The 13,153-nt window shown below is 42.9% G+C and overlaps 1 protein-coding gene across 5 annotated transcripts in view; it reads left to right on the forward strand.

Annotated features, from left to right (window-relative positions):
* DGKB (diacylglycerol kinase beta) overlaps positions 1 to 13,153 on the forward strand; it is a 432,907-nt gene that overhangs the window by 132,082 nt on the left and 287,672 nt on the right. For 4 of the 5 annotated variants that reach the window (XM_066585569.1, XM_066585572.1, XM_066585570.1 and 1 more), the window contains one exon: positions 4,041 to 4,157. The exons of the other annotated variant lie outside the window; for it this stretch is intronic. In XM_066585569.1, coding sequence (XP_066441666.1) covers positions 4,041 to 4,157 — 117 coding nt within the window. The remainder of the gene's footprint in view (positions 1 to 4,040; positions 4,158 to 13,153) is intronic. 5 annotated transcript variants of the gene reach the window in all.

Raw genomic sequence — 13,153 nt, forward strand, 5'->3', positions numbered from 1 at the left:
TAAATCATGAAGGCAACCCATGTGCCCTATTAGAACATATGGACACCACAGAAAGGGTTCCTCTACTTAGCACCCCTCTCTGTGAGCCAGGACCAGTAGCATGGAAATAAATGGGTTAGAGAAGCGTCTTCAATAGAGATGAGCGAGCATAGTCGCTAAGGCTAACTACTTGAGCGAGTAGTGCCTTATTCGAGTATCTGCCCGCTCGTCTCTAAAGATTCGGCTGCCGGCACGGGTCAGGGGGGGGGGGGGGGGGTCAGGGGGGAGAAAGAGATCTCCCCTCTGTTCCTCCCTGCTTTCCCCCGCCGCTCCCCGACCCCCGCCGGCAGCCGAATCTTTAGAGACGAGCGGGCCGGTACTCGAGTAAGGCACTACTCGCTCGAGTAGTTAGCCTTAGCGAGTATGCTCGCTCATCTCTAGTCTTCAATATCAAGGAAATATAGAAAAACTTATCTGATATTGGGAGGTAGGGGGACCTGCCCTCTACCCCTTCTGGGAGGGCTTCAAATAATTTCTGGCAGTAGATCAAATGTATTCTATGAGCCGGCACAAAGAGCTGCTCTACATGAGGGGCACCCATTCCAGTGGGCTTGAGCCGGCCTTGGATTACATGGACACCTATTCATCTAAATGGCTTGCCATTTATAACTTCTGCCGACAAAATCAGCTTTTGCTGAAGTTGGCAGGATTGGATTGTCAATAAATTTTTCGCAGTTGAGACAACCCCTTTAAAAAACATTAGTTCGTTATATAACAGTTTACAGAATGTCACGTGTCTTTAAAATGAACCTTCAATTTCAGAACGTTCTGTCCTGAGACCAAATGTTAGAGGGGTTATATAACCTCTACATGACCTTCTTGGTGGTCTTTGTGTTTGCCAGTTCAGGATGCTGTTTTCAGGTGGCCAGGATGGTTGCCATCATCTTTGGACTACCTAATCACACAGTGCTTTAGTAATGTTAGGACTACCAAAGCCTTATACCTCCTCCGTGATTGGCTAGCACTGATCATATAATGAGCGCCGGCCATTCAGAGAACAATGCATAGTGTAGTTAGAAAATGGCAGCAGCCATTATAGCTGCCAAATATCGGCACCCAGAACTGGTGCAATGGGGAAGATCATCTGCTAAGAAGATCATCTACAGGAACTATATCCCTTTAACCCTCCAACCCAAGGACAGAATTTTGTTCACCTAATGGAACTTCAATTAGAATTTACATTAAAGAAAATCGTCCAATAAAAAGCTGTGAATTAGATAACATCTTTATTTTAGGATTGTGGGTGGAGTCATATCTTGTACCAATGAAGAATAATGAGACTGAAACTGCTATTATAAAGGTGTTGCCCCAACAAGATATCCTTACATGCTGATCAATACTAATATGGCTCTTCAAACTCCAAGCAATATCAGGCTGGCCAAACATTTATCCTGTAGCTGTTCCCAGGGATAGATCAGGGTAGGGGCCCATGGACAAAAACAGTCTTGGCTTCAAGTTCATTAGAATAAAATGTGGCAATGTATTAACCAATGCAAGCCTCTTATTACTTTGGTGCATCTTGGGCTGTTTTTAACTACTAAATGAAATATATAGCTTATATGAGCGGGTGCAGGTTTGCGCCGATTTTTGTGTTATTTTCAACCTAAAACTCAAAGGGGTTGTCCGGGACTTTTGGGAGCTTTTACTATTGACGGATGGTGGTTCACTGCTCGGGATTCCTGCTGATCAACTAATCATCAAGTCTGATGTCAGTGCGGACTGTGCTGGAAGCAGATAGTGTTGTCCGTATTGCAGTGGCCTTGTTTGGTATTGCAGGCACAGCTTCTATTGATTTCAATGGGAACTGTGTCTGTAGTAACAAATCAGGCCACTGAAATATTAACAGCACGTTCTGCTTCTAGTGCTATCTGCACTGACAATGATTCCTATTGATCAGCGGGGAATCTAATAGGGAAAGACCTCCACTGATCAGCTATTGATGACTTATCTCAAGGATAGGATATCAATAGTAGAAGTCCCAAAAATCCCAGACAACATCTTTTCATAAAATTGTTGGACTGCTATTGGCCATCCTGTTTAACCCTACCCCTTCACTCACCACTTCTCAACAGAGGCAAGAGGAGTAAAAAGCCACAAATTCTAGTACAAAATGCCACGCACCAAAATGTGCTACTTTTTTACACCAGAAAATAGGCGCAACACCCTTGATAAATTCCCCCTTCATGTTGAATTCCTCGTTCTCTTAGAATGGCTGAGGAAAATAAGGCTACAAGTTAATGATGGCAGCTATATAGCCATACTTTTTAAATAAAAGTGCAACATAGTGGCTCAATAATCCCGGACATTAGAGAATTCAAGCCTATCAGCTTCACGATGGAGGTTGACTACAAAGTGCATGGAGTCCCACTTGACAAGTACTCATTCGTTTCCATCCTGTATGCACCTATTCAGAGCTCCCCTATGGAGAAATTTGGTAAATGGTGACCGCTTATATTTAAAAATCCAAATTACTCGTAGACCCCTGAAGTTAGGAGAACGTTGGAATCAGGCTCAATCAATGAGTTTTCATATTACAACGCCCATTCAGAAAGAGAAATTCTCCAGAAACTCCGACTGATTTGACCCTTATGGAATAGATTCCTACTTCAGTGCTTTAATATATACAAATCTGACTTTTATAGCGTGTTGAACAGCTGTTTTTTGATGTACCATCACATTTTCCCTAATTAGTCCCCCAGACACACAGTTCTCAAACACTTTGATAAATAGAGCCCTTTAGGGTCTATTTAATCGCAAAAGCAGTTAATATACATAAATATATAGGTAAGTAGATCAGTTAGGAAAAAAAATCTGAAGGCGCATTCAGACACAAAACAAAAATTCGAGAAAAGTCCTTCATTTTTATGTCAATTATGTCGAGAATGACAAAAATAGGGATTTGTGAGCAATGTGAAACTAATGCGTAAAAACCCCCAAAGTTTCTTTGATGATGATGATGATGATGATGATGATGATGATGATGATGATGATGTACTATTAGCTTTAGAATGTGTTGATATTAGAGATAATCAGGTATTTACAATGAGCCCATACTGCCCCTTTATATGCCTCTAATTTCATTGTAGCATGATATTCAATTGTATGGCATATTACAGTGGTGGTCTCTAAAAAGGTAAGTGAGACCTTATGGTGGCATCATAGAGTAGCATATAGAATGCCTATCATTGCTGACCTTGGCTATGTGTGACCGCGTGGTTGCAAGGTGCGCTATGTACCACTTTTTAGGCGGAAGGGTGCACCTTTAGGTCTGCGTAGCCAGATGATCTTCCTCTATCTGCATGGCAGCATCTTGTTGAACTACATGAAATATCCACCTCCTGGCTCTGTCTGTTTCCTGCTGATGATTTGAGGTACCACTGTCAGCCCATCGCTGCCCCCGTAACACAATCACGTAGTCTGCTATTGCATAAATGTTGTGATCTTGGCTGTACTATTGCATTTATATACTGAGCTTGGTTCTGGTGCTGCATTTATGTCATGAGCTTGGTTCTTGTGCTGTGTTTGCACACTAAGCTTGGTTCTGGTGTATTACTTATGTGATAAGCTTGGTTCTGGCAGTGAGCTTATGCTATGACTTGAACTTGGTTCTGGTACCGTATTTATTCACTGAGCTGCTCCTGTGTGGGTGGGCTGCTATAATGCTGCTTTCTGCACAAGCTAATTGCAGACGGCCTGCTGATTTGCACAATACATATTGCTTTTTTGGGAAAGGGAAGGGGGGGGGGGGGTGTACAAAAAAATCCAAACCGAAGGCCGGCACTGATGCCTATGGTTCTGTGGTATGAATTGTAGGAATTTTGCATGGGGCTGCACAGGCTCCATGTACATGGCTTTGAGGTTCTCATGGAGCTTTAAAGTAATTTGTTCAATATCTGTAAATCATCACCTGGAAGATCTTGTTTTATAATGTAACTACAAAGTATAATATTTTAGAATGGTCTCTAGGTGAACTATATTAAACTGGGTAACTCTTCTAACAGGAGCGACAGTCAACGGTGAAAAGAGAGAAGAACTGTTCCCAGCAAGGAAACAAATCGGGCGAAAGGGTAAAAATGCAAAGAGCAAACTCTGTAACGGTGGACGGACAAGGCCTTCAGGTGTGTATACAGCGTATGGTATTCTTATATAATTATCTATAGTCCCTGGGTCGGTCACATTCATGTGATTTACTGTCAGGAGGTTTTTATGGCACAGATGTAGTATGTATCAGATCATCATAAGACAAGGGAGAGTTTACTCATCATATAGAACTTCTGATTTTCTCACCTGTCACACATCTATGGCGTCTGCACAGGGACCCAACTTATTGTCCAACTTATAAGTCTGATAACTCCTGTCCCATAAGTCGAGTCAGTCTGCATCTGAATATTTGGAAGTGGAGGGGGATAGAGATGTGGCTCATGTTTGTGACTTTTTTCTGTTAAAGTCTATGGGAGTCACTGAAAGAGCCAAGTAATAAGACTTCAATGGAGAGATGTGCACATAGGCAGTCACCTCTCCATTTGTTCTCTTCTGTGTGCACCTGTTTCAAGCTACTGTGAATGGGAGTCAAAGGTAGGGGGTTCTTGTGAATATGCAATATATGTATGAAGCGTTTATACCTCTTTAAGAAAACACATAATGGTATACTAAATATAACTTTTACTAAAGGGTATCCTTGAATATTCATTGTTTACTAGGCTAACTTCTTGTTTGTGTTGCTTGTGGACATGTTTCCTCCTCACAGCACACCATGTGGTTAGGAGTCATATTGCAAGTAATATTTATCAAAATGAAAGGGGTATTCTGGGATTGTTCAAAACATTTTCTATTAACGACCTGCAGTTCATCAATAGTTGAATGGTGGGGATCTGCTGCTGCTCACCTGATGCCCAGGGTCGCTGTTACTGCAGTCAGTGCAGAAAGAAGAATGCGCTGATCATAGTGCTGTGGCCTGGGTTGGTATTGCAGATGCAGCTTCTATTGAATTCAATGGAAGCTGCACTGCATTATCAACCTGGGCCACTAGACTATGGTCGGCGCTTTCGGCTTCCTGCACTGACTGCAATGACAGCAGCCCCAGGAATCATCTAATTGTTGGGGATCTAAGCAGTGGATCGCTGCTGATCATCTATTCATGACTTGTTGGTCATTAATAGAAAGGCCCTGATTACCCCTTTAGCACTCCTCTGACTACAGATTATAGTACACTGCAATATGTATTCTGAGTACCGGTTTAACAGTCCAGGCAAAATTAAATTCTTACCAAGGTTTTTATTTTTTTTTCCTTTTTTGCATTTATGGATTTCATTTTTATTCTTAACCCTTTGCAATCCAATTTTGAATTCAGGATTTCATAGGGGGCTTTCTCTTTCTGCCATTATACAATGGCGCCATCTGCTGGCTAGAGCCAGTACTGCGGTATGTGACATGCCAGAGAGGCCCCCGACCACAGATTGGCTAGTAATCTACAGTAAGAATACCCTGCCGGACGTCTTCCAACATCGGAGCTGTACAGCCTTCAATCAGAATGTCTTTAGACGTCAGACAGTGGATAGGAAAGGGTAAATAGGAAGTTCTATGAGTTAAATATCTATAGAAAAACTAGTATTTCTAATGGTGACAGTAGGATATTTTTATTTTGTGACTGGCAATATAATAAAATTAAAGTTTGAGCCTACTTATGATTACTACACATTACTAAGATGAGCGAGCATACTCGCTAAGGACAATTACTCGATCGAGCCTTGTCCTTAGCGAGTATCTCCCCGCTTGGAAGAAAAGGCTCGGCTGCCAGCGCGGGTGACAGGTGAGTTGCGGCAGTGAGCAGGGGGAGCGGGGGGAGAGAGGGAGAGATCTCCCCTCCGTTCCCCCCTGCTCTCCCCCGCTGCTCCCCGCCCGCTGCCGGCACCCGAACCTTTTCTTCCTAGCGGGCAGGTACTCACTAAGGACAATGCTCGCTCGAGTAATTGCCCTTAGCGAGTATGCTCACTCATCTCTACACATTACATAAATGCCTTAAATATTTACCCCTCCCTCTAAAAGGTGATAATCTCGATGAGCACACAATGATATCCAAAGTAACATTTCTATGTGGATTAAAAACTCCTCGAAAATCAGAGGGAAAATCTAGTTCAGGCTGAGGGCTGGCATATTGGATATAATAACAAATAATTGAGACATTAGGATAAAAACCCACTGCTCTGCCTCAAGTGTGAGGCTCTAATTATGAGGTAATAAAATTTGATGAGTTGGCTATGTCTCCCTGGTCATTATTTGGCAATGGCATGCTAAGTACAGGGAGTTCAGAGATTTATTGCAATTAATGCCTCTTCAAAATTTTATAGCCAGTTTAAAAACTGATCTCTCCTGCTCTCGTACAATTCATTGTCTCCTAATCAGTTCAGTGCTGCGCTGTACGGCTTTCTCATGCTGCATTAATAGAACTACAATCCCTGCCCCTGTGTTTTTTTAATGGCAAATGGACATTATGGAGGTAGTTTACCATATCAGGACCCCTCTACTAGTCAGAGCAGAGAGCTGCTGCAAACAGAGCCTCTCGCTTTGGTGGCCTCCAATTACATGATTACTCATTTATTTAAAAAGTTGGCATGTAATAATCCTTTTCCCTGCAGTGGTCCCAACTCCCCCAGTGACTGGTTTCAGAAGCCAGGCTCGCAGTGATTAGTTAATCTGTCCGGTTTGATTATAAAAAATAATTGTCTTGTAGAAATAGCCAATTAAAAATAGCCACTAGCTAACTAGTACCACAGCCCCTTTATTCTGAGAATACCTGGGGGGGGGGGGGGGGCAATAATCATACCCCTCTCACCAATCAATAAGTTATGGTATATCCTAGTGATATTCTATAGCCAGAGATGAGTAAACTTTTGAAAAGGTTGGTTCGTCCAATTGGCTGAATTTGCAAAAAAAGTTTGGTTCTGTCCGAGCTAACTTGAACTAAACCTTCACCAATAATAATGTGGTGGTCGTGTCTTCTCTTTTCTATGGCTCAGTGGTTAGAACTCTTGGCTTGCAATTCTGGTGTTCTCTAGGAAGCCTACCGTTCTGCCAGTAGTTTACTGTCCTGTGCTTTCTTTCCCTCAGTTCCCATGCCACATTGCTGTGTCTCTGGTATAATCAGCAGGGTAGCAGTATCTGCTGCCCCAGGACAATGGTATGAGTCAGGCATTCAGAGACATTGTAACCAAAGGGTTAGTAAACCCAAAATAATGCGTGTATTGACACGCACTACCCATGCTATAACAGCAGGAGAGGCAGAGATTGTGAAGATTGCAGACAAAGTGTGCAGATCGGTTAGCTTATGAGTGTAGGGAGCAGTCTGTTGAGAAAACCCCTCTTCCACAGCTAAGAAAACGTCCCAGAATCGCAGTAACTATGGAGGCTTAATACCTAGCAACAAGCAATGGATTGCAGAAAAAGCTGAAAGGGAGTCCCCTAGTGGCAGCCACTCCAGGCTTATGGAATAGATCCAAAGACGTGTGTGTGTGTGTATGTATGTATGTATGTATGTGTATATATATATATATATATATATATATATATATATATATATATATATATATGAACTTTCACCACCCACTGCCTTGGAGTGCCCACCTGGGCCCGAGGGTACAAAGTCAGCCTCCTTGATCCTCACTACAAGACCAAAATGACAAATCTCATTCCGGCAGTGGAAAGGGACTTCAAAATTAAAGCAGCATCCAGACAGACTGTTTAGCAGCTTGAAAAAAGGGGAGATACATTTGCAGCTTATGGCGGGCGAGCAGGAAGCCACCACAGCAGCACCACCAACAGTGGCAGGGGAAGCCTAACAGAGGTGTGGCATAGTTTTTTCAGCCTGTTGCATTCTGCAACAACAGCACAGGGTAGGACTTGCAGTCACAGGCAGCACTTATCCATGATAGTCTAAGAGTATGTCAGCACCCATGTGGATGTACTCAAACATGGACTCTGGCCCTTTTGACTTTTTGGTATCAATGCTGGATGAGTGGCCGGGGTTGCACAACATGCTTAAGAGATGCTTGCCTGCCCTGCTGCCAGTGTGCTATCAGAAAGCGTGTTCAGCACAACTGGGAGTGTGATAACTAATAGACGTATCCGGCAGTGCACAGACAATGTGGATCACCTGACATTTGTAAAAATGAACCAGCAATGGATTTCACCTGACTTCTACACATCCATTGCAGATTCCACTGTTTAGTTAGCATGCTGGCAATTTTTACTTATATATGACTGAAGGCTCTTTCACACAGCCGTAGGCGTTTTTACGTGCGCCCGCCGAAACCGAAAAAATGTGTAAACCGGCGTAGTAATCTAACGTTTGTGCGTCCATTCAAATGGCCCAGGCCCGGTGCATATACGCCGAGGCCACAATGCCGTTGGGCAGCTAAGCTGTCTCTCCTTTCCCTCCTGTTCGCCGGCTCACCTCCTCTCTCTTCCCCTCCGGCTGTTTGCAATAGGAAGGGGTGAGACAGGGGCGGAACTAAGCTCCCCCCTCCCCACCCCTTGTCCGCAACCAGCAATGGGAGGGGGCGGAATGTAGCGCAGCTTAGCTCAGCCCCTCCCTCTCCCATTGCAAACAGCCAGAGGGGAGGACAGAGGAGGAGAGAAGGGGGAGGGAGTTTAGCAGTCACTCTGCTAAACTCCCTCTCAGCTCCCTTCTCCGGCCGGTGTCATTGGTTCCCATAGGAGTCTATGCGGCGGCTGACATATTCCAGGCAGAAAGATAGTTCCAGGACTATCTTTGCTGCCCGGCATAAAAGCGCCCAGGGCTATATTGGCTGATGGGGTGCTTTTACACCACAGGAATACGTATGTGTGATCTGATGCATTGGAATCCAATGCATCAGATGATAGTGTATATTGGCCGACCGTTAAAACGATGACCGATATACACTCGTGAGAATAAATCCTAAGCATAGATTTATATCAAAGACCACACTGTGCCATCATGGTGCTGTTTATGGTGGTGAGACCTACTATGGTGGTGGAACTGCTGCTCTCCTTCTCCTGCTTCCGTCATGTTTACTCCTTGTACTCCCCCCCAAAATAAAAAATATGTCAATATGGAAATATGGAGCTACAGCTCTATTTCCACGAGGAGCACACTCTGCACTCAAGGTGCTGTTGCTGCCGACGATGGTGGTGGTGGAATTGCTGCTACTCTCCTTCTCCTGCTTCCGCCATATTTCTTCCTTCTCCTCCCAAAATATAGATTTTCTAAATCACAAGAAATGGTTTTAGCTCTACAGTTTTTCCTCGCGGTTGGCTGTTCTGTTAACCTGGTAGAATTTGTCCTTTGCAAACTTAAAACATTGCTTTTAAATCCAGCAGCGCACGTGTAGTCATGCATAGCAAAAGATGTGGTGGCTCTACAGCTGTTCCTTGGAGCAGACCCGTGCTTGAGTGTTGTTTTCACCTGGCAGAATTTCAGCTCACAAAATTGATGACATTGCTTTTAAAACAAGCAGCTCACCAGTTGTCTTGGTGCAAATTGTGATCTAGGAGACCTAATGTGGGCCTTCATTTGTTTTCAGTGACACGCTTCTGCTATGATTAACCCCTACACCACCGTACACTATTTTGACCAATTGTGGGGAGGAGAACAGTGTTCCCCAGATGTGTGGCTGTATTCCCCTGCAATTTGGATGCATTCGGGAGCTTCTGGATGGCAAATAAGTGAACCTGAGTTTTACTCCCATTGACTTTAATGGGAATCAGAATCGGCCATCCCAATACACCATGATTTTCGTGAAATCAGCCTGAGGGCTCTTTCACACTAGCATATATCGGCCGCTATTTTCACGGCCGGCCGATATACGCTACGATCTGATGCATTGGTTTCCAATGCATCAGATCACATGGCCATATTCCTGCCGCGTAAAAGCGCCTGGCCGGCCAATATAGCACCGTCTGCTTTTACGCCGGGCTGGAAATATAGTCCTGGAACTATCCTTCCAGCCGGAATATGGGAGCCAATGACAGCGGCCGGAGAAGGGAGGTAGGAGGAAGTTTAGCAGCTTGACCTCTCTCCTCCCCTCTGGCTGTTTGCAATGGGAGAGGGCGGGGCAGAGCTAAGCTTCCCTCCTGCCCCATCCCATTGCTTGATGTTAACAAGGGGTGGAGAGGGGGTGGGAGCTTAGCCTCGCCCACTCCCATTGCAAACAGCCTGAGGGGAGGAGAGAGTAGTTGAGCTGGTGAGGGGGAGGGAAGGGGGAGACAGCCTAGCTGTCTCCCGACGCCCAACGGCATTGCGGCCTCGGCATATATGCAGCGGGGCTGTGCTGTCTGAACTGGCGCACAAACGTTAGATTTGTGCGCCCGTTCACACATTTTTACGTCGCCGGCGGGTGCACGTATAAATGCCTACGGCCGTGTGAAAGAGCCCTGATACCGACATGAACCATTTATTCCACTAACTACTCAGCACTAATCAGGAGACTGGGCACAGCAAGCAGTGCACACTTGTTGCTATGACAGGCACAAGACCTAACATACGTGTGTTTCCTTCTGCCATGCCACTAGCGTGAGAGCAAGCATGCATAGCCAGGCTCCACCCACTTGTACTCTATTCTCAGTATGTCCAGCCAGTGCCCTGAAATGGTGTATGGACTTCATCTAGCAACAAGGAAAAAGCCTGCAAGTAGAAGAAGCAGTCAGAGGGTGCTGGAATGGAACTTCAGCTGGCATTTTGACAGGATGGAAAGAGATTTCAGTAATAAAACATATTGCCAGTTTTCTTAATAGCCCATTTCTTGTTGATATGTGAAAAACAAAGTTGAGCTGCTCTTTAATGTACAAATGAAAAAGTTCCATAAATTGTATGAAAATAAATTTTCGTGAAAACATAAATAGTTTTAAAAGAAACCAGGTCAAAGTCACATGACGTATATGATCTTTACTTTTTTATTATTTTTTTAAATCTTTGTAATTTTTAATCTTTAGTTTATAAAATACCCCAAAATTAAAACAATCCAATCTGCACATTTTTTACAATCTTATACTCTTTATTAATGATAAAGAAATTATCTGAGAAGAGGTTTAAATTGCCGCTTAATATATCACTATAAATTAGAAAAAAAAATGAGAAAAAAAATCATCATTATCTAGCAGTTACTGTAATTCAATTCACAGCTGTAAAATGAGAATGTGATAGAAGTTCCCGCCGATGTAAGTACTGTATGTTAGGTCGGGCCGTGATCATCCGAATTTCTTCTTTTTCTGTTATTATTAATCATACTTAAGCACATTCATCTTATTCTATTCCAGCTAACCAGAATAATGATCATGATTATTACTTCTAATTAGAGGAAGTAATAGATCATGTATAACCTTAGGATGAGGCTCATTAATTAACCTGAGTCCATAGGGACATAGGCTAAGCACTTTATCTTTGTCATGTTAAGTTTAGTTTATCCTTCTCTACAATAGATGGTTTTATGGTTATCGAAATTGAAATAAATAACTAAAATTGATGAAATATGAAAGAAACCGGGATGTCAATACCTTGGTAATATGCAAGAGGGTGAGCCGTGAAATGTTTAATCAATTTTAATTAGTTCCAGTATTATATTAAGCAGCAGTGAATGTATTACTTATATGTTTGACAACTGCAATTATTATTACACATAGCGCTTTGTATTTCAATGAGACGAATCATTAGCTGGAATTTTTCCCGTTTTTTTTTTTTTTTTTGCGCCTAAATTTTATTTATTCATTTTGTGAATTTATTTTTATAAACTTGTTAGTCATTTAATTAATTGCAGTAAACATCACAATGAGCTTTGTACTATATTCTTCTCATTGCTTGACTTTGTAGCTTCACAATTTTAGATTTGCTTTTGAAATAATAAAATGAGAATACGGTGTTTGACAATACACATAAAAAAAAGTGCCCATTCTTGTGTTTCCATGGATCTGTACACTTAGTTCAAATCCTTCTGTGCTCGGAAAAGTCACTGGCTTGTGACAGAAGTAACCAAAATAGCAAACAATGGGATTCAACGTCAAAACTGAAAACAATGGTACATTATTGGTGTTTTATAAAAATATATCTTTTTATATATATTTTTACGCTATTTTTTTCTGTTTTTTCAGGGAAGGGCTTATATTATAGCCCTTCCCTGAAATCCATTGACAGGGGTGCCAGCAGTAGGATCCTCTACCGCAGCTGTCATGTGTGACAGCTGCGGTAGGGAATTGAAGAATTCCTCTGCTGCATCTGTTACAGATGTGACAGGTGCGGTAGGGAATTCTGTTTACTAGCTGGGATGAAGGAAACATCTGTTGCATGCGGCAGATGTGTTCTTCATCCCTGCGGGGGACACGGCAGCGGCGGAGGGTAAGTTTAGTTTTTTTTTTACACTAAAATTATTGTTTTATAAGGATAGGGCTTATATGTAAAGCCCTTCTATGAAAAACACTCCAGGGGTGTCGGCAGAGCATTGTTTTCAATGGAGCCGCCGGCATCAGCCACGGCTCCATTGAAAACAATGCAGAGCATGGGGCACCTTGAAAAATGCTCAGGTCTCCCATTGAATTTAACGGAGTTCGTTACTCAAAACGAGCTCTCGAACAGTAGACAAAAGCTCGGCTCGAGTAATGAGCACCCGAGCATTTTAGTGCTCGCTCGTCTCTTCTCACAACTCTAACAACTGTAGCACAGTTTAACTTGATTCTTAATGTAGTGATAACATGTTTGTGACGCAGTTTATTTGCCCTTTCATTAGTTTTTCAATAACATTTGTTATGTTAAGATAACTTGTTGCAGAAAGTTACCACAGTCACGTTAAACTTGGCTACATCTGTAGCTCAAAACGTCTATAATGTGGACATATACCGATGTGGACTTCTACAAAATATGAGGGGACTCCCTTCTGGGATGAAGGAATCCCCTGCCATAGCTGTCACAGCTGTGGCATGGAATTCCTTCAGTGCAATGCAATGTGCTAATTGCAAAACGCTGTCCTATTTTTTACAGGTGAAAATTTTATTCGCATGTAAAAAACAGACATGTGACCGCTTTCATTTGAAAGCATTGGTTCTTATAGATGCAAATCACAAACGCACCTAACATGCTTGCACAAAATCG

This window comes from Eleutherodactylus coqui, chromosome 12 (genome assembly GCF_035609145.1).
Source record: "Eleutherodactylus coqui strain aEleCoq1 chromosome 12, aEleCoq1.hap1, whole genome shotgun sequence".
Classification (NCBI taxonomy): Eukaryota; Metazoa; Chordata; class Amphibia; order Anura; family Eleutherodactylidae; genus Eleutherodactylus; species Eleutherodactylus coqui.